This window comes from Sinohyriopsis cumingii, chromosome 14 (assembly GCF_028554795.1).
Source record: "Sinohyriopsis cumingii isolate HCF-2022 chromosome 14, ASM2855479v2, whole genome shotgun sequence".
Taxonomy (NCBI): domain Eukaryota; kingdom Metazoa; phylum Mollusca; class Bivalvia; order Unionida; family Unionidae; genus Sinohyriopsis; species Sinohyriopsis cumingii.
The window spans coordinates 60,653,095-60,675,787 of NC_142974.1; the positions used below are offsets into that span (position 1 = coordinate 60,653,095).

Consider the following 22,693-nt stretch of genomic DNA (forward strand, 5'->3'; position numbering starts at 1 on the left):
ATGTCCCAGTGCTAGACATACTAAAAACTGTCACACTGCAGACATCGTAGCGATATGACTGAAAAATTGTTAAAGCTACGTCAAAAATCCAAATCACACGCATTTTGAATCTCTAGCAACATGGTCACCATATCTCCTTAGGCCAGTCAATGTTCACAAGCAATGTATGTGATGTAGTTCATCCTCTTTGAAATCAAATAATTCCGTACATTTTGGATTTACATCTCCTTCAACAAATGTATACAAGAGTTCTTCCTATTTATGTGTTCAATTTGTTTTAGAAATATTAAAACTAGAAATTGCAAATATTGGATATAGTTTTGGTTGAAATAGACTATTCTAGAAATAAGAAATAGACACCGAGCAGTCTGTTTGTTTACATCAGAAGCTCCTGTTTGCTTTGAAATACCCAAAATTGGACAGTGTTAGGGACTCATTGGTGTCAATCAGGTTAGAAATTATAAAACATTGAATGAAATAACAAACTTTTGTGAATTTTGTATATCCTTGATGATTTTTGTTTTTAAAATTGGTAGAGATTACAAACAAATGGGTAAAGATGCTAACAGGTACCCAGGCATTCACCCGCTGATAATAACCCAGGTAAAATAATGTACAACCGGGTACCCATTAAAAAAAAAAAAAATTCCAAGTTCGAATCGAGACACAGAAAAATGATTTCAGTTTGAAGCTTGTGTTGTGTGCTCATTTATTCATGATCAAAGGGGCTCGTATAGTTCCTTACAATATACTTATCAAACATGTACTATATAACAATATAAGGGAGGACACTTCTCTCCTTTCTCGTGCAACCTATTTAAAAATCAATGCTGATATTTCTGATTGTGTGCCATTTTTCTCACGAGCTAAATACACCTGTTTTGAGTTCCAGATGACATCAACTTCTCAATACCTTTCGTCAACAGCAACAGTAAGTACTGAATAAGAAATATCTGATGAAATAAAATTAAAATTCGTACTACAATTCAAATAAAAGAAAGCATAATAGAAATGCCCAGTTTAACTGAATGCCATTATTGCCTCAAGTTTGTGGCCCTGGAGTGAGTGTTAGCTGTTCAAGTCAGGGACGCTGCTCATATGTTTACTGTACGTTATTTTTATACCAGGAAACTTAAGTCAGATATTTTTTGTCACGGCAAATGTAACACAAAAATGTGGTTACCATAATATACACTTCTTATATCATGTTAGGAAAAATTGAACAACTATACAGAATGAAATTTTTCACTGAAATGTTTAAATTTAAGGCGAAAAAAATGTTATTTTATAACACTGAGAAAAAATTTAAAAAATTCATGTGTAAATGTGTAATTTTTTTTATATGAAACAGTTCCAAGAAAACAGACGGGTTTCTCGTATCGTAACAACTTGTCAGATTCATTCTATTTTTATACTACATACCTAGTGAACCAGTCTAGACTGAAAATAAATGGTGCCAGACATTAATAATAATAATATTAATAATAATAATGAGGACTTTGTATAGAGCCTAATCTTTAGAAGCTCTAAGTGCTTTACAACATTAGACAACACATATAAGATAAAAAACATTTAATAACATTATTACAAAAACAAACACCATGAAATTAGAAAAACATTAAAAAATAAAAAACATGCTGAGAATATTTCAGGTAGGAAACATTATTAGGTCTTTAAGTTTGTTATTGCAGTCAAAATAAGTTAGTTTTGAGAGCCCTCTTGAATGTGATCACTGTGTCTTTGTGTCTAAGTTCAGTGGGCAATTCATTCCATGTTGCTCGGCCCTGGTATGCAAAAGAACACTGTCCATATGACTTTGTTTTCATAGTGGGAATAATAAGTATACGATTGTCAGAAGAGGAGCGTAAGTATCTTGTTGGTGTGTACACATGGGTGAGATCGGATAGGTATGTTGGACTAGAGTCCAACAGTGAAACGTAGCACAGAGAACCAATTTTGTGTTTGATTCTGGATCGAATGGATAGCCAATGTAGGGTACAGAGCAGCGGGGAGGTATGCTCTAATCATGGTACTCTAAGTATGATCCGAGCAGCTGTGTTTTGAACTTTTTGCAGTTTCTGGAGTAGATACTGAGATGAACCGGACATAATTGAGTTACAATAGTCCAGTCTTGAAAGTACTAATGAACACACAAGTGTTTTATTGGCAATGAAATGAACCCCAAAACTGGGATGAACAGATGTGACTGATGGATGTTATATAACAAAAAATGTTAAGAGAGGGATATTGTTAAACTTTAAAACATGTTGCACTGGACTGCCGTTGAGTATAATACAACAATCATCATTTGGACTTTACAACTATTCACGAAAGTTACAGTAGACTAGTTAAAGTGAGTGTTACGCATAAATAATCTATCAATTCTTTTGTCTCTCTACTATTGTACTACGGTATTTACAATATGTTTTCAGGCTGCAACAAATAATTATTTTTTTTTTGTCGTCTGAAGACATTACATTCTTTAATTAGGTGTCCGAAAACATACAGGGGAAGATACATTTGTGCCCCCCCCCCCATAACGAAATTACCATTATCTCACATGATGACATGCTGCCATAAAGAAAAAAAAGTATTTTGTCCAATACCATGGAAAGGATAATGAATGAAAAACAGGTGTGTGTGATTTGGATTTTTTAACGTAGCTTTTAAAAAAAAATCAGTCATATCATTAAAATATCTGCAGTGTGACAGTTTATAGTGCTGTCTAGCACTGGGGCATCATACCGCTGACAGATAGCATGATGTCCCACCCAGTCACATGATCCTGACACCAGGCCGACCAGTCCTAACACTAACCTCTTAATGCTGAGTGCCAAGCGAGGCAGCTGTTAGCATAAGTTGTAGAAAAAATTATAGTGGAGCAAGATCCGAAAATTACAAGGCATATAAATGTTATATTTGCCCCCGTCCCCCCCCCAAAAAAACGGTGTCCAAAAACAAACTCTAAATACAGTGTAACTACTAATCCAAATGAATTTAGACGATATGAGATGAAACTTTTAACAGCTGATCCAGGTAAGTAGCAGACCTGCTTATAACATGGGGTCAGTTGTAGAGCCCATTTTATTTTATTAGAAAGTACCAAAAAGTCTGACCCGTATTTGTTGAACATGAACAAAATCGTGATCAAAGTTGGCAACTGAAACCATCATATATTGCTTGAAACCTGTTGGAATTGTTATCGATCTCTCAGTCATTGGGCATCTTGAATATAAAGGTCATTTTTACATAAAAGCAAATAACTTAATTAGAAAAGGCTCCTTATTGACAGTTATTGCCAACGAGATTTTAAAATGAGTATTCAGCCATTAAAAAGACCAGCTATCCCTATCCCCCTTAGAGGCTTTCACAGTGTCAAGCAAGAATGGCATCATTTCATATAGTTATTGAGGTCCCTCGATAAATTACACCCATGCCTATAGCACAGTCTGTTTTTGGACCTGTGGTGCACAAGTTATCAAGGGAGTGGTGTATATTGCTCTTGTTATGCTTTTTTTCTGCTTATATTAGTAATAATTATGCTTATACCTTTATAGGGGGTTAGCACATGTGAACTTACAACAAAGCAGTTCAGGTTAACATTTAATACAATTTTCATTTGATCGGGTACCCAGGTAACCGATTGTTAGGACTGATAGGTACCTGGTAGAAATTTCCCAAAATTTTGACATCTCTACATATGGGTGGATATGCAAATAGTTTAGGAATAATTTATCTAATTGCAAACCATACAGAATGAAATCTTTCATTTAAATATTTTAATCTAAGAGGAAAACATCTTTGTTGTAACATATAAAAACTTTAAAAAACTTCACTAAGTATTGTATTGTAATTTTTGGGGGATACTTTTTGTAATTATTACTTATAAGTGTATTATTGCAGATAATGTGTTTGAAAGAAATAAAATATATTAAAGATGCAAATATTAATAATACAGGGACATCAAAAATGACCCATTTATATACCCTGGATTATGTCATGTGGCATGTATTTGGCAAATGGAGAACTCACCCATGGAGAACTTGCTTAGGGAAAACTAGCCCTAGGTTGGTTGGTGAAATCGCTCCAGGCTGACTGAAGAAAGAGAGATACAGAGTTAGAGCACTTCTCTGGAGAAGTGAGAGAGCTTACTTATATATTGATTAAGACTGTCAAATTTATACCTTAAGTGTTCGCAAAGAAATCAATCAGTTATCATTAATAATATCAGTTCTCAAAGAAGATGAAATTGTCAATAAATACTGGCATAGTTATCACCAATTTGCTTCATGTACTACTTGCATAAGCTCCAGCAGGTGAAGCTTAAAATGTAGGTAACATTGCAAGTAGAAATAAAAAAGCACTGGATTTTACACCTCAAAAAACATCTTACATAGTTGATTGAGGGGGTAGGAGTGCTGATGCACATCTGTGAAGTCAGTGGACAAACAGACAGAGTGAAGCCTTCAGATACTCATATTTAAGTTATTCTAACCCAGGTTTGTTTCTATAAAAAACGGTATTTGGTGATATAATTTCGTTATTACTAAAAATATGAGGCAAATATTAAATTCCAATGAAAATAATTGGGATCATTTAAAATAAATAGTTAAATAGACAATGTTTTTTTGGGATGGAGATAAAGCTTATGAGATAAATTAGGAAACCTTAAAATAATCAGATATACGCTGAAATAAATGAGGCTGCACTTTTACTATCTAGGATACCACAAGATTATTATGTCATCTTGTTTTTGGTAAGTTTCAAACAAACAAGTCTGATATAATGATATAACACCACACAATAGTGACATTACTATAGTACAAGTCACATGGGTCATGTATGCGCATTTACTCATTTTTAATTAATTATAAATTGTTCTTTTAAAATTTAACACTAATTTTATTTAACCAAAGTCTATTCAATCCTGATTACTGAATGCTCTGCACCTTAACTGTCTCCATGAATCTTCAGACAAATATCTATCGCTATGGACTTTTACAATGGTGGCCATGTATTGAACTTGGGTCAAAATAAGAGCATGTCCAGTGTAATCATCACAACTGAGGGTAGTATGAATTTGTTTATCAATATGTGTAGCTTTCATTGTGACATCACAGTGCGCACCATTAAATCCAGATTGTACTGGATCACACCTTTAGGTTCATTTTGTCATAATATCTACGTACTTTAATATTGATTTTGCCACTGGGACCTCTCGGGGCATTGAAATAATGACCTTCCAAAGGAATATGAATGTATAAGAATCCAAATGAAGTGAATACTTGCTACTCAAAGCTATGTAGTATCAAAGTATAAAAAATGACACCCATTACTGAAATAGTTGGTGCTGAATGCCTACATGTCCTGTGTGACTTGCACTACATAAACAAAATCAGCAACATCAAAAAGTTATTCTGTAATGACTGGCAATAATAGTCCAACATACACAGGGCATAAGAAAACATTTGCTGTAGAAATGAACAGGTGTGTGTGTGTGGGGGGGTATATCTGAATTTAAGCATGATTAAGTCCGAAATGATGTATGTATGTGTATGTGATATGGGTTTTTAACGTAGCTTTAAAAAAATTTCAGTCATATTACTAAAATGTCTGCATGTGAGTTTATAGTGATGTCTAGCACCGGAGCATCATGCCATGTAGCACGATGTATCTCGGTTATTCGGTAACTGAACAATTCAAGAGGCGATCATATAAAGCGGTATCCATCATTGGGCGATACCTCTAAATTAGTATCTATGATCTTCGGGGCGACTTTTCCTGACACCTGGAATGATGATTTCTCCAAGGGACGGGTTCTCCATGGAGCTAGTCCTATATGTAAGACCATGACGCTGATATTTATGTTTTGGGCGTCAGGACTAGCACTAAAACAAAACCAACTTGTGTTATGTCTTACATTGCAGGACTATTCATGGGGCGAGTAATCCCAAGGCGAGTTCTCGACTATTCCAGTTTTTCCAGCGGCACGAACCATTTAAAGCTGAAACTCAGGTCAAAGATAGGATTTGAACTCAGCCTATCAATTATTGCTTCAAAATACAATACGTTCATACATCATGCTCCTGAATATGCGCTCTATTTGGTTAAATTCGAATGTCTTCTCTTGTCGTCGTCTAAGCCCCAGAAAGTAACAATATTTATCTGTTAAGTTACTATCCATTTTATTCGGTAATACATTCAAATTCTACGATTGATCATAGTCGACAGATGCTTACAAAACATGACATTACAATGACCGGCCCCTAGCTGGAGAACCTGATAATAAATTTCATAAATAGCTTTTACATTTAATTTTTAAACAAATATTTATCATTGATCCTTTTATGTGGTTTATTTACATCAATTTGTACATACTAGTTGTCGTATTCAATGGATTATTTGAGTTTAATTAAGCAAGGCTGACAACAAGACTGATCGCCGTTTCCTGAATGGTATTATACCTGAACAAGTATAGCGGAGTGCAACGCAGAGAGGATACGAATCAGGGAACTAGACTAATTCGTTCGTAGCCTTTTGACCAGGAAGTTCGAATTGTTACTGCCACGACTCCTGTTAACTTAATGAACGCAGTGTTGCTACAGTATTGAGGCTATGTCCTCTCAAATGCTTTCGGTAATATGTTTGTGAATTTAGCTTAATATAAATCCGTTCGATAGTGGGAAACATTGCTTGTGAAATGAAGTGACCATGGCAGCGAAGGAGGGTAAAATAACTTCCTCTGAAGATCTAGATTGCCCAATTTGCCTCGAACAGTTCAAGGTCCCTACATCATTGCCTTGTTTACACACATTTTGTCTTAAGTGTCTGAACTCTCATATTACAGAAAACGTCACGAAGGCAGATGATGTACACAAGTTCAGTTGTCCTGTTTGTAGACGGGAAATTCGAGGTCCCGAACCAGGGGTGCGATCATCGGAATGGGCAAAATCGTTTCCTCTTAACAATTTCATATCATCCTTGCTACCTGACCCGCAGTCCAGAGTGGAACTAAACTGCGATTCATGTACATATGAAGGTGTAACTAATCAGGCTAGTGGTTTCTGCTTTGTTTGTAAGGAACACCTTTGTAACGAATGCATCAAATTCCACCGTAAAACAAAGGCGTTGAGAGAGCACAACATATTGGGTGTAGAAGAGTTATCCCAAAGCTCACATATAGCTGAATATTTGCCACTGAAACAAATGTGTTCATTGCATGTTGAGGAGGAGATGAAGTTCTTCTGCAAGGACCATAACGGTTTATTCTGCTCTAGTTGCACTCTTGTGAATCACAGGGCCTGCAAGGAAGTCTTTGACCTTAAATTGCATTTCAAAGAATTGCTGGAAATATTTAAACCATCTACAATGGTCAGCAAATTGAACAGTCTTGTAACACAACTCCATGAAGTCACAAAAGAAAAGGAAACGTATCTAGAACATCTCAAGTTCCAAGTAGATCATCTAACTGATGAAATTCAAGATCTTCGGCAGAAAATGAACACCTTGTTTGATGAAATGGAGACAGAGGTGAGGGCAGAGGGAAATAGAATATACAAAGAGGTGTCCATGACATTACTTGAGCAGAACCAGCAGTGTCAGTCTTTGGTGGCAGCCATACAAAATTCTAAAAGGCTTTTAGACACAGTGTGTGAGCATGCAAGTCAGACCCAAGTAATCGGTGTCCTACTTAAGATGGAAGAACAAATGGAACATTATAACAAGACTATGGATCAGTATAAAACAGAAGATACAAAAACTGAAATACAACTAGAACTGGACAGCCATATTAAAACAATTGGAGAAATGAAGTGGAAGGATTGTGTCACTGTGAGATACTCTGTCACCCAGCCTTTGCATTCTACTAGGCATATTTGCAGGAATGAGCTAGTATTAGTTTTAAGAATGAGTGAATTCAGTCATCATACAAATGGATTCTCTTCTGTGTATCTGCCAGGTGACAGATTCCTACTGGCTGGATGGAAAAGTAAAAAATGTTGCATGTATGGTCCCACCTTTGACAAAATTTCAGAGCGTGTGTTGAGTTCATCCCCATCATCTTTATGTAAAGCTGGTGATAGTGAATTTGCTGTAACATTACCCATGGAGAGAAAGATACAGTTTTTCACAAGTGATGCTTATATGAAACCAACAAGGTTCATCCAGACAAGAATTGCATGCTGTGGAGTGGCCATTGGAAATCATGGAGATCTAGTTGTGACATATCTTAGCAATCGATACTTGTATGCAGCTTGTATGAGTAATACAGGAATGGAGAAAAACTGTGTTCAGCTAGATGCAGCTGACACAAAACACTTCAGTGCATGCATAGGAATAGATCCCGCCAAGACAAGAGTATACATAACTTGCTATGACACCAACACACTCTATATCATGCCACTACAGGATGGACCTGATGGATGCAGTATATATCGAAGCCCACAGCTTGTAGGACTTGAAAATGTAGATGTGGATGGAGATGGGAATGTATATGTTGTTGGAGGAATAAGCAATAACATACATCAGCTGTCACCAGAAGGTGCTCTGATAAGAATCATTACAGAGAATATTCCTTTGAAACCATGTGCTATAAGCTTTAATGAAAGTGGGGATAAATTTATTGTGATGTCACAAGAATCAAACTGTAATATATTTAAGAAAATTTATGAAGAAATATGATTACTATACCATAAGGATTGGTGGTAATATATATGTTCAGCTTAGGGCATCACATGTATTATTAAATTTGGAGTCGTACAATGATGATGTACCATAAGGAACTAGAGCGTCTTTTGTTACTAGGCTGTGCATATGAATATTAGCCGGGTTAAATATTACCTGTATATTTTACACATGGCTGCTATATGCATTTTGTTAATCAAGGTTTTAAAGACTAACTTTTTTACCCAAAAATTTATATTTTTTAACACTGTTGTGATAATCTCTTTTTGAAAATATATCATTGCTTCCACTTTCCTTCAAAATTAGCTATTCATGGTCACAAAGTGCTCAAACATATGGCTTGCTTTGGTTTTCACAACCCAACCCCCCGAATTCCATGAAACATAGTGAGCTGCTGTTTTTACATCACCACTATGAAGTTGAAGAGAGCTACTGTACTGGTGTAGGCATCTTTACATATAAACGTATATACATATTTACAACATTATTGAACTTAAAATATTATTTCATTATTTCTTCATAGATCCTTGGCAACTGTTGGGAATGGGTTTCATGACACTCGTGGCAAGGCAGAAGAACCTAATTTTGTACATACAGCTCATTGCTTGGCCATGTGTTTCATTTAAGTTGGATGTGTTGTATGCTTAAAACCAAGGAGACATGAACTATGTTACTAAATAATTTGTTATAAGACTCATGAAATTGGAGGCAGAAAATCACTGGCACAGAATTGTTGAATTATTATGTCAGGAAATAAAAATGTTTTGCAACATTAAATAATTTTAATTGGTCGTCATTGAGTCAGACTGAGTGTGGTTAGCTAATTTTTCTTGAAAACTAAAATATTTTTGTCCAGTAGTGGACACTGTTACTTTAAAGAACATTAAGGTAATGATGAATCGAAGCATACAATACTGGAACAAAACAAAAAAAACCCCCAGAATTCCATGAAACATGGTGTGCTGCTCTTTTTACATCACCTCTGTGAAGTTGAAGAGAGCTACTGTTCTGGTGTAGGCATCTTTACATATAAAAGTATATACATATTTACAGCATCATAGAACTTCAAATACTATTTCATTATTTTTTCATAGATCCTTGGCAACACTTGGGAATGGGTTTCATGGCACTCGTGGCAAGGCAGGATGTCCTAATTTTGTACATACAAGTACATTGCTTGTATATTCTTGGCCATGTTTTTCATTTAACTCAGATTTGTTGTACACTTAAAGCAAAGGAGGCTTGAATTATGTTATTAAATAATTTGCTATAGCAAGACCCATGAAACTGGAGGAAGATAATCACTGGCACAGAGTTGTTGAATTATTATGTTAGGCAATAAATATTATGTTTTGCAAAATTAAGTAATTTTAAATGGGTGTTATTGAGCCAGACTAATTTTTCATGAAAACTAAAACATTTTTGTCCTGTAGCGGACACTGTTATTATACAGGACAATTTAGTTGTAGAAAACAGCAAGGTAATGATGACTCAAAGCATACAATGCTGGAAAAGTGAATGTTTCTTTTGTAAAAATTAATAATTCTACCATGTGAGTGTTTGTGATAATGAATGTCTTAAATACCAAAGTAGCATTTAAGTATTTTGCAGCTCTTTCTAAAAAAAAAAAATTGTTCCCCACCCTTCTTCACTGTGTAGTGGCAATTTGACTCTTTGTTCATTTCTTGACTGAAAACTGGTTAAGTGGCTACACAATTCATAAATACATCAGTAGCATTACTTTTAGAATAATGGGGCCCCGAGTGGCCGAGTGGTCTAAAGCGCTCTCCATTATGGATCACTGCCATCTCACCTCTGTCTGCGTGGGTTCGAGTCCAGGATTCGGCAAATGTGGATATGTGAGAAAGCATGCCAGTAGCTTCTTGTGGGTCGGTGGTTCTTCCCGGGGTTTTGCCGGGTTCTTCCTCCACCATTAATACTGGCCGCCATGCATAGCCTAACGTGTGCTGAAAAATGGCGTTAAACCCCACAACAACAACAACAACTTTTAGAATAATGAATGAAGCAATAGGAAAGAGGAATAAGTGACCTTCGATATCAATTTGATTACAACACATGATTAATGTTTATAATGCAAACTATCGTTTTCATTATTTATACTCATTTCAGGACTTTTAATCTATTTGGGATAATTGATGGAACACCCAGTATTATACAAGCCCCATATCCTAATTAACAGGCTGTAAAGAAGTGATGCACCTTGAGGATATATTGAGGTTTCCTGCAAAATTTTATCATATGCTCCTGCCCACAATTTCAAATCCTGGTGCACTTCTGGAAAACATGGAGATGCCTAATATTTTTCATTATTGCACTTTCATGTACAGCTGTGTTGATGCTAGCAGTGGCTGATAAGGTAATAAAACTGCAAGATGGAATGTACACATACAAAGATGAAAATTTAATTTATTTTGAGGTTGAATTAATTATAAATGGGACTAAATTAGTGCAAATACATAATTTTTCATTTTCTCAATTATTAATTTGAAAAGCATAGTGATTAACAATAAATGGGAATTATTAAAATAAATGCTGACAGAATGACTGAACACTGAAGCTAATATCCAGAATGCAGTATTATACAGAGATGCTTCCAGTATTTTATCATAAGGAAGATTTCCCCCCAGTCACAAAAATAAGGGGGAGTAGAAAAAAATAAGGATGAGGAGGAAACAGCCACATTTCAATATTTACAGAACTTAAATATTCATGTCTTTCTTCCTGCTCTGCTCTGTTAGACCCTCCCTTGCAATACATTTTTTAAAAATCATATTGCCTCTAGCTGTATAAACATTACTTTGTTGTTTCTTAACTTAATCTGTTCATTATCTATGTATTTGTATTGTTATTTACTAAGAACCCCCTTACATAGGCTACTGTCTGAAGTGGCATATACATTGCTAGCCTATCCAGCTGGAACAAACTGAAAACTGTTCTTTATGATTGTTGTTGTTGTTGTTCTAGAGTTTAACGCCATTTTTCAGCACAAGATAGGCTATACATGGCGGCCAGTATAACTGGTTAAGGAAGAACCCTGGAAAAACTAGGGAAGAACCACCGACTCACGAGAAGCTACTGGCAGGCTTTCCCACGTACCCACGCTAGACAAGCCTTGGACTCGAACCCATGCAGACAGGTTCTTTATGGTTGTTAGGTACATTTTTACAGTTATTGTCTTTTGGTTACTTCTGCTCCTAAATAAGATTTTTCACTAACATAAGCTCTGCCAAAGTTGAACTTAAATTATGCTAGCACTTGACATACAATGCCAGATGTATTGTTTGTTCTATACTGCTGTATTAGGATTTTATGTCCATTAATGTCAGTCTACTTGTTCCAAGGCACTTTGATTAAATAAATTTCTTTACTTCACAATTTCATTTTTATTCTTATTTATTAGATTTATCGCAACCTTTATGCTATAGTTTAATAGCACATGATCCCGCAGGGCTAAATTGTGACGAGAACAGAAGCAAACAGTGCACTCTACTTTTAAATTGTCTGTATTTAATTTGGTTTGTTGTTTGTTTGTTTGGCCTTTGTAAATTTCAAAATATTGTTGAAATGAGTGGCTGACTAGCATGCCATCTGTTTCTGAATTAATAATGAATTCAGCATGTAGACTGGACTCATATTTAACACCATTTTCAGGTTCAAAATTGCTCACTGGAATCTTGATTAACACTTTCCCAGCTCCAATAACCTTGTTTACTTCCTAGCTTTAAAAGTAAATTGCATCACTTCATTGGCCAGTATTTGCAGATCGAAATCACCACCTAAAGGTGGACCATGCTGGGAAAAAAGATGCTTATTTGATCAAAATATCTCTGTCCACTCAAAACCGAGTTGCCTATCCATTCCAATTAAAAATAGTTGGGCATGAAATATAGTAAGGTTACCGTAGCTGCCTTAAATAGTAAGGTGACTACAAATATTAAAAATTATAGACTAACTTTATTTATAAATGGATAAGATGTCCACTCTTTCATCAATGCTGCATTCTTCTGCCTACACAAAAACAATTCAGTTGTAAACAATTTCTCATCATTTGTGAAAAAACACATTGTCTAGTAATAACCAATGGGTACATGCATTTTTGAAAAATATTTTTCGATTTTCTTTGCTGTAAAATTATTGATAGTATTTCTGGGAATCCTTACTAATGGAACTCTTTTCTGAATAGTGAAAAATGTCAACAAAACGATCCTCCACTTTGACATTAAGTTAGGCAAGTCTGTTTTGAATGAACAGAGGTATTTTGTTCGAATAAGCATCTTTTTCTGTAAAATTTTTAGATTCTTAATTCTTCAGTTTATCTTAGCAGTTAAGTAGAAATGTAGAAAAATTTAATTTGAAGGTAATAAAAAGCGTAATCCATATACTATCTAGCAATAACACAATTTGGTGAAATAATCATTATGATTATGCCAGAAGCGTAATGGTTGCCATGTATGTAATACACACAACTTTTCCCTATTGTCCAGAAATAAACAAAATGTCAAAACTTTGGGGGGGAAGGACAGTTGTAAAAAATGTGTTTTCAAAAAGAAACACAAGGATGTAGCTGCCTTGCAAAGTTCGTCAAAGACAACATCGTAGTTCTTACCTATTATTTTATTCATTCATGGGACAGGGTTCTCGACAGATGCATACCTTCAGGTTTTGATGTGTGGAATTTAAATTTTCCCATTTCTAATGTACGGAAAGTTTAACCTGTGTTTTTACGACTCATTGTACTTGATTCCCCTCTGGCATAATTCCCTACTGAGCATGCACTGTCCAAAACAAACTGACGTGCATGCGACAATCATTGACGTTTGCTATACTACTATTTACCCTTTATCGGCCCTATGTAAAATCAATATGAACTGGGTTGAGCCAACAGGTCACTGATGTCATACTTAATTGAACATAGCTGAATGAAGGATGGATTGTTCTGAGATTATCTTTGATGTTCATGCTAGAGGAAGAGGGAATCAATTATGACTTGACTGAATTATATTTTGATTCAAACCTTCATGTTTGTTTGATTGTCCATCAACATGCATATGATTCTTCCTCACACGACAAAATACCATTTTAACAGCCACCTACCGCACATAAAGTACTGTGTTATATTTACCATGTCGCTTTCAAAAAATAAAAAAATAATTTATTTAAGAAAATAATACTCAGTATATTTGCATATTTACCTCATATTACAGTAACAACTAGAGGCCAGCAATGTAGTACAGGTGCAAAGTTATGTGGCACTCGGGTTACAAATGCTGACACATGTACGCAACAATGTGCTAATTGATTACCTTTTAATCTGGAGAGTTGATACCAAATGAGGTGTTATAAGTAATAATCAAAGTACCCCCAAAATGTATCCCTATTTATCGAAGAAAATCGCGATCAAAATTGGTAACTGAAACATTCATATATTGCTAGTTTTATGATCAAAAATGGTAGATAGGTCCAGGAAATTTTATCAACATCTTAAAATGATCAACAATGAAGTCATATAATTGGTTACATTGACCTCGCTTCCAATGGCAAGCCGTAAATTCCACATGACTAATAAGTTTTACCATATTAATTTACATATGCTACTACATGTTCGATCACTATTGCATGAAATTCAAAAGAAATGTAACTCACAGCATTCCTTAACTACAAGATTATCTAAGCATTATAAAATTAGATATAATTAGGTAATTATCGTTAACTCACGATGATCTGTATCATCCTAACAACAAAGACAGTTATTTCATATAACCACATCAAATCCTACACATATGAACATTTGTATCGCATGCAATCAATTCTACCAATGAACTAATGACTGTATAAATAAAAAGTTAAATTGCATACCAATTCTATGATCAAAACTATCTGCTCATTATGAAATAGATTATTTATCCATTTCACATTGATTTATAAGAAAAAGTATAAAATGCTATAGTAAATTATTTTATAAACAACGTATTAATTTGTGGCGAATACAATGGATTCTTACTTGGAGACTCCAGTTGTCTTTGTCAGAAATTACTTGAGACAACATACAATGTACCTAGCATGAATGCACACTAGAAGTACAATGCATCTGGCATGAATGCACACTAGAAGTAAAATGGACCTAGCATGAATGCACACTAGAAGTAGAATGCACCTAGTATGAATGCCCACTAGACGTACAATGCACCTAGCATGAATGTACACTAGAAGTACAATGCACCTAGAATGAATGTACACTGGAATTAACATGCACCTAGCATGAATGCACACTAGAAGTACAATGCACCTAGCATGGATGCACACTAGAAGTACAATGCATCTAGCATGAATGAACACTAGAAGTACAATGCACCTAGCATGGATGCACACTAGAAGTACAAAGTACCTAGCATGGATGCACACTAGAAGTACAATGCACCTAGCAAGGATGCACACTAGAGGTACATTGCACCCAGCATGAATGCACACTAGAAGTACAATTTACCTAGCATGAATGCACACTAGAAGTACAATGCACCTAGCATGAATGCACACTAGAAGTACAATGCACCTAGCATGACTGCACACTAGAAGTACAATGCACCGAGCAGGAATTAACACTTGAAGTACAATGTAGAACAAGAGCTGTCATAGAATAAATGTTTGGAATTCTGAACAGGCATATCCTATATTTGCAAAATGGAATGTAAATACTTATGAAAAAGCTGCCTTTTATATATTGGCACATGTTCTTAATAACAGTCAAAAATGGGACAACATACGCAGAAGTGGGAAAATTCTAAATGTGGAATTAATTATAGATAATAAAGATAATTTTGATGCAAATCAAACAGAGGACAGAAATACTTTGTTTTATTATATATGCAGGATATATTTGTCATTCTTTGAAGTAAATACACAATGATATTCCTTAAATTATCATTTAAGAGAAATAAAGACAATTCAATAGAAATGCCTAGTGTTTGGCAAACACATCTACAAAGAAAACACAGCTTATCCCATTTATGACACACAGATGCACTGGAGACACAGGTCTCTGAAGAACTAAGTGAAAGATGAGACCTTATACAAACTCTTCATCCAGCTGGTTGTCATGTTGTTATCTATGTACAAAAAAATTAAATTTTAGTATTTCCAGTATTCTAAACATTTCTATAAAAAGACATTTACGCCAACAAATTCTACAGACATTCCCCCACTTTTCTAAAGATAAATTTCCAGGCAATTTCCGTTTTTTTTTTAATGATGCAATTAATTTTTTGAAGGTTCAGACACAACATTGGCTCCACTGTGCTGTAGCAGCATATGGTAGTCGCTTAACAGCGGGCCTAGCAAATCAAATTGTGATGTTATATTAACTCATACCTGCATGAAATCAATAGGAAAACGGTTTATTTTTTCTCAGAAATGTCAAGCATTTTAATCGCTATATCTTTAATCCACAGACAGACTAGACGAAACTAAAGCATCATAGCTGCCAACCTTCCACGTTCACAATTTGTGAAAATATTGATTAAAAGTCACAAATTTGGACATGAATTAGTGAAAATTACCATGATAATAACTCCATCCACTCTGACCGTCAATACTAAACTATATCAAGATCGCAATATAAAACTAAAACACTACATATGTGCAGAAATATTTATTCATCAAGACATGATACTGTGGTGGACTTGAACTTCCTCAACTGCTTGATCATAAATTTGTTTTCTAAACAGTTTAGACTTCTTGCCTGCTGGTTGATCTTGAAGACTAAAATTGCTGACAAATTTTCTGCAGCTAAGGAGGCCCTAAAGTCTGTCATATTTTTCCTCACTAGAGAAAATACTCTTTCGCTGTTACTGTTGCTGTGAGGAATGCACAGGAGCTGCAGCACTTTTGGTTCTTCCACAGGAAAATTTGGAAGCAATTGTTGAATCCGGTAACATTTGTTGGAACAAATGTTTAGCATGGTCTCCAGCTGATAAAGGTAGATTGTGTTCAACAAGAAAGCTCATAAATAATGCTTCAGTGTTGGTAGCTTGCAGGTTTTCCGCTGATGGCTTAAATTATTCCAGTGTTGAAATCTGCGAATTCTTAATTTTCCCAACTTCTATGCGTTTTTTGCAACCGATGTGCTTCCTCACATTGTCTCTGCAATGGCACACTCAGTGCAAAATGCATGATGAATATCAATGTTTAATGGCAGAATGCATGGCCAATTTTTGATATATTCCAAATTAAACTTCACTTTTTGAGAATTACATTTCTTTTTCCTTGGTGGTGAAAATATTTTCAAGATCTTACATGCAATGCTGAACGGTAACTCAAATCAGTGTTGGTGATGCATGCATGGAGCAAAATTCCGGTTAGGCCCCAGTTTCTCTCAAAAGCATTTGTAAAACTACTCTTATACATATATATTAAAATAAGCTAAAATGCTTGCTACTGGGCCAACTCTAGTAATCGGATGTAGATCTACTAATATCGCGACCAACAGTACCGGACCGTTTTGGCAACTGCAAATATCATGACTAGCACTTAACGGGAAATCGGTTATTTTATTAAAGATTTAAAATATATGAGAATTCGTGAATTTTTGGTTTGCGGTGTCAATGCCTGAATCGCTGAAAAAGTCATGAAATTCACACCAAATTCGTGAGGGTTGGCAGCTATGCAGTGTAGATGAAACCTGACCCGGTACTCGCCATTTGCATAACTAGTCACAAATCTCAAACAACGACATCGGAAGTCCAATAGTCATGTGATATTAATAACAAATTCCTTTTTAATGTTGTTGTATAAAAATTCAATTATATTAAATGAAAGTCAGATACCTTTTGTAAAAACCAGAAGGAACATGTAATTGTCAACGTATTTATTTCGAGAACAACAAGAAACCTGTCACTCTTGCAGCAATCTGGCCAGTCTGACTCATCATGCAGGGAGCACATGTCAATACTGTAGTCACATGATACAACAAAACCCTGGTAGTTGTTCTCAGAATAAATATAGAGAACTTTGTGTTCTTTCGTTTTTTGTATTTTTATATCGACTATTATACAACTTGCAAATAATTATTTTAATTTTTTTCAGAACGTCTGAAATGGGTTATTATTGACAACACGTGACTACTATATTTATGATGTTATGAACATGTGGCTTGTGAGATACATGTACTCGTGCGACTAGCAATGCAAATCGCAAGTACCAGGTAAAATTTCATCAACGTCATAGTTTTATCTTGTCTTTCAGCAGATTCGACATAATGATTATAATACAAGCAATTTCTGAGAAAATAATTTTCATATCGATTTCATGTGGGTATAACTTGATTTAATGTTTCAATTTGCTAGGCCATCTGGTAAGCAGTTATGCTTTGCTGCCACCATGATGGCCTCTTGTGATGCTTGACTGGTTTTCATGCCTTCCATGTAAGAAAAGATATGGATATCAAGCTGTCGGTGAAAAAAGTCTACAAGATGAATTTAATCCACTGAGCATTTGGACTGAGTCAACATGTTTATGGCAAGCACCCAAATGATCCATACTGCAATCTCCAAATATTTTAGTCAGATCTTGATAAAGTTAACTCACAATGAGTTCAGTTATGACTAAGTTACATTTATTGTTTTGAGCTTCAACTGGTGGCGGAAAATTCCCGGGTTTTTCCCGACTTTCATCAATATTTGCAAAATGCAAGGATTTTTAAGGGTCAGAAAAAAGTATTATTTCTCTCGACTTTTTCCTGATTTTCTGGTAGTGTGGGAACCCTGTACAGAATCAAGTGGAGCAGTAAAATGAGAAATTAATCATTCCATTTTGCAAACATGAGAAACTGGATATCATACTGCCTGGATGAAAAGTACTAATACATTTTGTAAGCTTCATGGCTTACATACATGTACTATTATAAAATTTGAAATTGTATGTTTATTATTACAATTAAAAGCAATAAAGAGTCTCATTAAATGATTACTATTGATACATGTTAAGAATTGTTTAAAAACATTGTCTAATCACACCAATAGGTGCACAAGTATAGAAGAACTTATTTTCTGATGTCATGAAATATCAAAATTTACAGTTTTCTGAATCATATGATATGATCACAATGAGTAAAAGTGACATGGACAAATTGGTAGTTATAACAATAATTATTGTCATAATTATTTTCAAATTCAAATGCACACTGCAAACAAACTTCTAATTTTCTTTGCATTTTTCGAAGCACTTAATTCTTGTATTGTCATTATTTTTTAATTTCCCGATTATAAACCTTTTTCTGCAGTTGATGTTTGATCCAAGAAGTTTTTGTTTTCTAGTTCCAAATTCTCCTATTCAGCATTTGCAAAGGAACATCTTCTTTTTGATCCCTTATTCCCTCCAACTATCGCATTATCACTCTTAGTATGTAGTGTCTGTGATATGACGGACACTGAATCTGAAAAGAAATTAATACCTAGGTAAAGACAAGTAAGTAGCAAAGAGTGATGTGTGCATCGGTCTGATGTTTGCTTTTATGTTCGATTAATAACTATGACGCTCTACAGAGATCTCAGTTTTGAGCTAAGAATCACATCTATTGGCGGGTTCTGAGTGGTCTAAAGCGCTCACCATTCCGGATCACTGCCATCTCACCTGTCTGCGTGGGTTCGAGTCCAAGGCTCGGCTAGCGTGGGTATGTGGGAAAGCCTGCCAGTGGCTTCTCGTGGGTCGGTGGTTCTTCCCTGGGTTTTCCAGTGTTCTTCCTCCACCAGTTATACTGGCTGCTGCGAATAGCCTATCTTGTGCTGACAAATGGTGTTAAACCCTAGAACAACAACAACAACAACAACTATAGGCATTCTGTTTGCTAAAACAATGTTCGAAGATTATTCATGTTTACAATAATGGCGGTTCCATTAAAACATACATGGGACCCAGGGAAGGCATTTTTAAAGTGGGGTATTCATGCATAGATGCAATTTAGAATTTTATTATGATTTTAGTATGAACTGTGTAAAATAAAAGTACCCTGGCATATATTTAAAAAAAAACTGCCTTCCATGGGTGCCATATATGTTTAAATGGAATAGCCCTTATGACTGATAGTACGTAATTTTCATCTTTACATATAGCATGTACAGCATGAAATACCTGGCTAAGTAAGAAAGAATGATAACTTATACCAGTACATGATGGCTGCTAAGTTGTTTCTGGCACAGGTTAACTGCCATGCTATGATCGTTAATTATAATTTGTCCACCTCCTTCTCAAGATTGTTCATTAAAAATGTAGGAAAAAACTTACGAATAAAGGAAATGATCTATAAATTAAAGACTTTAAGATACGAATGTACAAATTATAAATTTGTCTGTTGTGGGATATACTCTATGGATCATATTGAGAATTTCATTGGATTATCTGTTCTTTAAATAAACACACATTGATCAAATATGCTGGCAAATATCATGTCCATTATGCAGCAATACTTAAATACTATGACATTGTTGTCAATACAAGTCATATGCAAAAAGAATAGGCATCCGCTGTTTGATGTATATATCTATATTTAAAAATCAGTGCAAAAACAGTTATTGAAACAAACAATAATGATGAAATATTTAACATATATATATATATATATATATATCTGTACCTTTTCATATATGGAACAAATGTGATACAATGAATGTAAAGTAATTTTTTTATTATTGGCATTATATAATATTACCATTTCAATTTGTTGTTGAGCCTCCTGTGTACAGACATGCAGTTGGACTACACAATCGCAGTCTTCCACCAAATTTGCTCCAACCCAAGCTGTGGCGTAGTGGGGGTGGGGGTGGGGTTTACCATGTTTTGGCCTTATACTCATTTTGAGAGGTTTTATTCCATCCAGTCTCTAAATGCCTGAAAATTAAGGGATGAATATAATAGCTTTAATAAACACTGAACATATGACAGTTGTTGTTGTTGTTGTTTTGGGGCTTAACGCCATTTTTCAGCACACGATAGGCTATACATGGCGGCCAGTATTAATGGTGGAGGAAGAACCCGGGAAAACCCCGGAAAGAACCACCGACCCACGAGAAGCTACTGGCAAGCTTTCTCACATACCCACACTGGCTGAATCCTAGACTCGAACCGCCGCAGACAGAGGTGAGATGGCAGTGATCCGTAACGGAGAGCGCTTTAGACCACTCGGCCACTCGGGGCCCCGAACATATGACAGACACAATTAAATGATGAAGAACATTAACAAACTGCTTATTACAGTACTCAGTCTTAAAGCAAAGCTGAAATAGTTATACTGCTGTCGATATTAATTTCTCTGCTCTCTTTAAAATAAATATACTTGTATTTGTATTTTATGTTGATGCAGCACATTTTCCTTATCGAAATACTGTAACATGTGCAAAGTTCATGGTACAAAACCCAAATGTGTGAAATAAAATTTAGTTTGCTCAGAATGCAGTCCATATCAGTGTTGCATGTAATTGATGTCAGGTAGTCAATACATAAAAATGGAAGACATGCATCAAACAGGGCTTCAAAATACTGTTATTGGGTCGTAACTCGAACACCTGTGACCCTCTGAGGAAGCCAGGTCCAACATGCATATAAACTAGTCAGAGTTGATGATCTGTTGCAAATACAAGAATACAAAGTATAGTTATATGTATGAGCTTTAATAAATAAAAAAGTTGTTATTTTTGAACAATGAAGTTTCCTTTCTTTACAGAGCTGAACAAAATTTCCAGTAGTCTTAAATGGTCATTGTTTCCATTGTCACAGGTCACAAGACTAGTATAACTGAAATCAAACTGATCTTTAATTTTGTTGTACCAGAGTATAAGGCATGGACAGGTTAACTAAATCAGGGAACTTTAAATGGTTGAACACATTTCTCCTGTATCCGAATCAAATTCAACCCATGGCCAATTTGTTTTCCAGTGTTCTTTCAATAAGAGAACTTGGCATTTGTCATACTTTGCATACTTCTTTGTCTTATTCTTTTTTGCTGGGGGCCCATTATCTTCATTTCTGGCTTCCTGTAGCTTTTCATGTGAAACCAAAGTTAACATAATTAAACTCATGACTCATACTGATTGTCTGTTATGTTCATTGGTGCACATGTTCCAGGTTGTTTTGCATTTTAGTGCTGTAATCAGTGCCTAATTCAACTTTACATGATAGGACCAGTCATACAATATCTGTGAACACATTTTTTTAGCAGGACATTAGGCGCAAGAGAAGGTTGTTATGCACAGAATACAGACCTGCCAACCCTACCAAGGCCTTCTCAGTAAGGCAGTCAATTTTTATTCCATTGAGTTAGACCAGTTTTCAAAAAGGTGTAACAAAATATATTGTACTGTTATTTTCTAGGTGGAAAACATGCATTTAAAAGTCCAGAAGCGTGATTCAAGATAGTCATAAAATGTGAGACCTTGACCCCAAAACATAAATATCAGGGTCAAGGTTACATATTGTAGGAATAGATTCAAGACTGATGCAGTGACGAAAAAGAACTGTTCAACTCAACTGTTTGTAAAATTTATGTGAACCTTAATTACCCACAGCACATTTCACAAACTGTAAGTTCAAACCACACCGAAGTTGGTAATATTTCAGCATTAATAATAATATTAATAACAGATTCATTTCTATATATAGATTTTGTGTCCATATTGCAATTACAATTCGGATCGACTGACAAGTATGTTATTTTTAATTTTTCATTTTTTATCATGGATTTCAACTTAACTGGCATTAGTGTATTCAATTTAGTAGTTTTAGCCTTTATTTTGATGGTAATATTCTGCCAGTGAAAGCGTGGACATTCACTTTTATCACTAAGCTTAAATGTATGTTTATAATAATATGTGCGTGCTACCATACTTAGTACGTTAAGCTGGGTCAGCCGACATATGCTGTTTTATTGATATTTACGCGATTGGATTGACATATATTTTTTTAGATGAATATATTGAGGAAAAGTCACATAAACTGTACAGTTTGT

At 35.1% G+C, this 22,693-nt stretch overlaps 1 protein-coding gene and 1 long non-coding RNA gene across 2 annotated transcripts in view; one reads left to right on the forward strand and one right to left on the reverse strand.

The window, feature by feature from the left end:
- Nucleotides 1-22,693, reverse strand: part of LOC149783954 (uncharacterized) — a 28,814-nt gene that overhangs the window by 5,784 nt on the left and 337 nt on the right. Inside the window, exons 2-4 of the long non-coding RNA XR_016413696.1 lie at nucleotides 20,402-20,580; nucleotides 18,965-19,129; nucleotides 4,033-4,095 (exon numbers count right to left, since the gene is read on the reverse strand). This is a non-coding gene — a long non-coding RNA (uncharacterized LOC149783954). The remainder of the gene's footprint in view (nucleotides 1-4,032; nucleotides 4,096-18,964; nucleotides 19,130-20,401; nucleotides 20,581-22,693) is intronic.
- LOC149783955 (uncharacterized) lies at nucleotides 5,926-11,041 on the forward strand. Its single transcript, XM_089932083.1, has one exon. It carries the CDS (start codon nucleotides 6,712-6,714, stop codon nucleotides 8,677-8,679), a length of 1,968 nt encoding a protein of 655 aa, XP_089788209.1. The 5' UTR covers nucleotides 5,926-6,711; the 3' UTR covers nucleotides 8,680-11,041.

Coding starts and splice junctions, on each gene's coding strand:
- LOC149783955 (XM_089932083.1), top strand. CDS start 6,712: ATGGCAGCGAAGGAGGGTAAAATAACTTCCTCTGAAGATCTAGATTGC.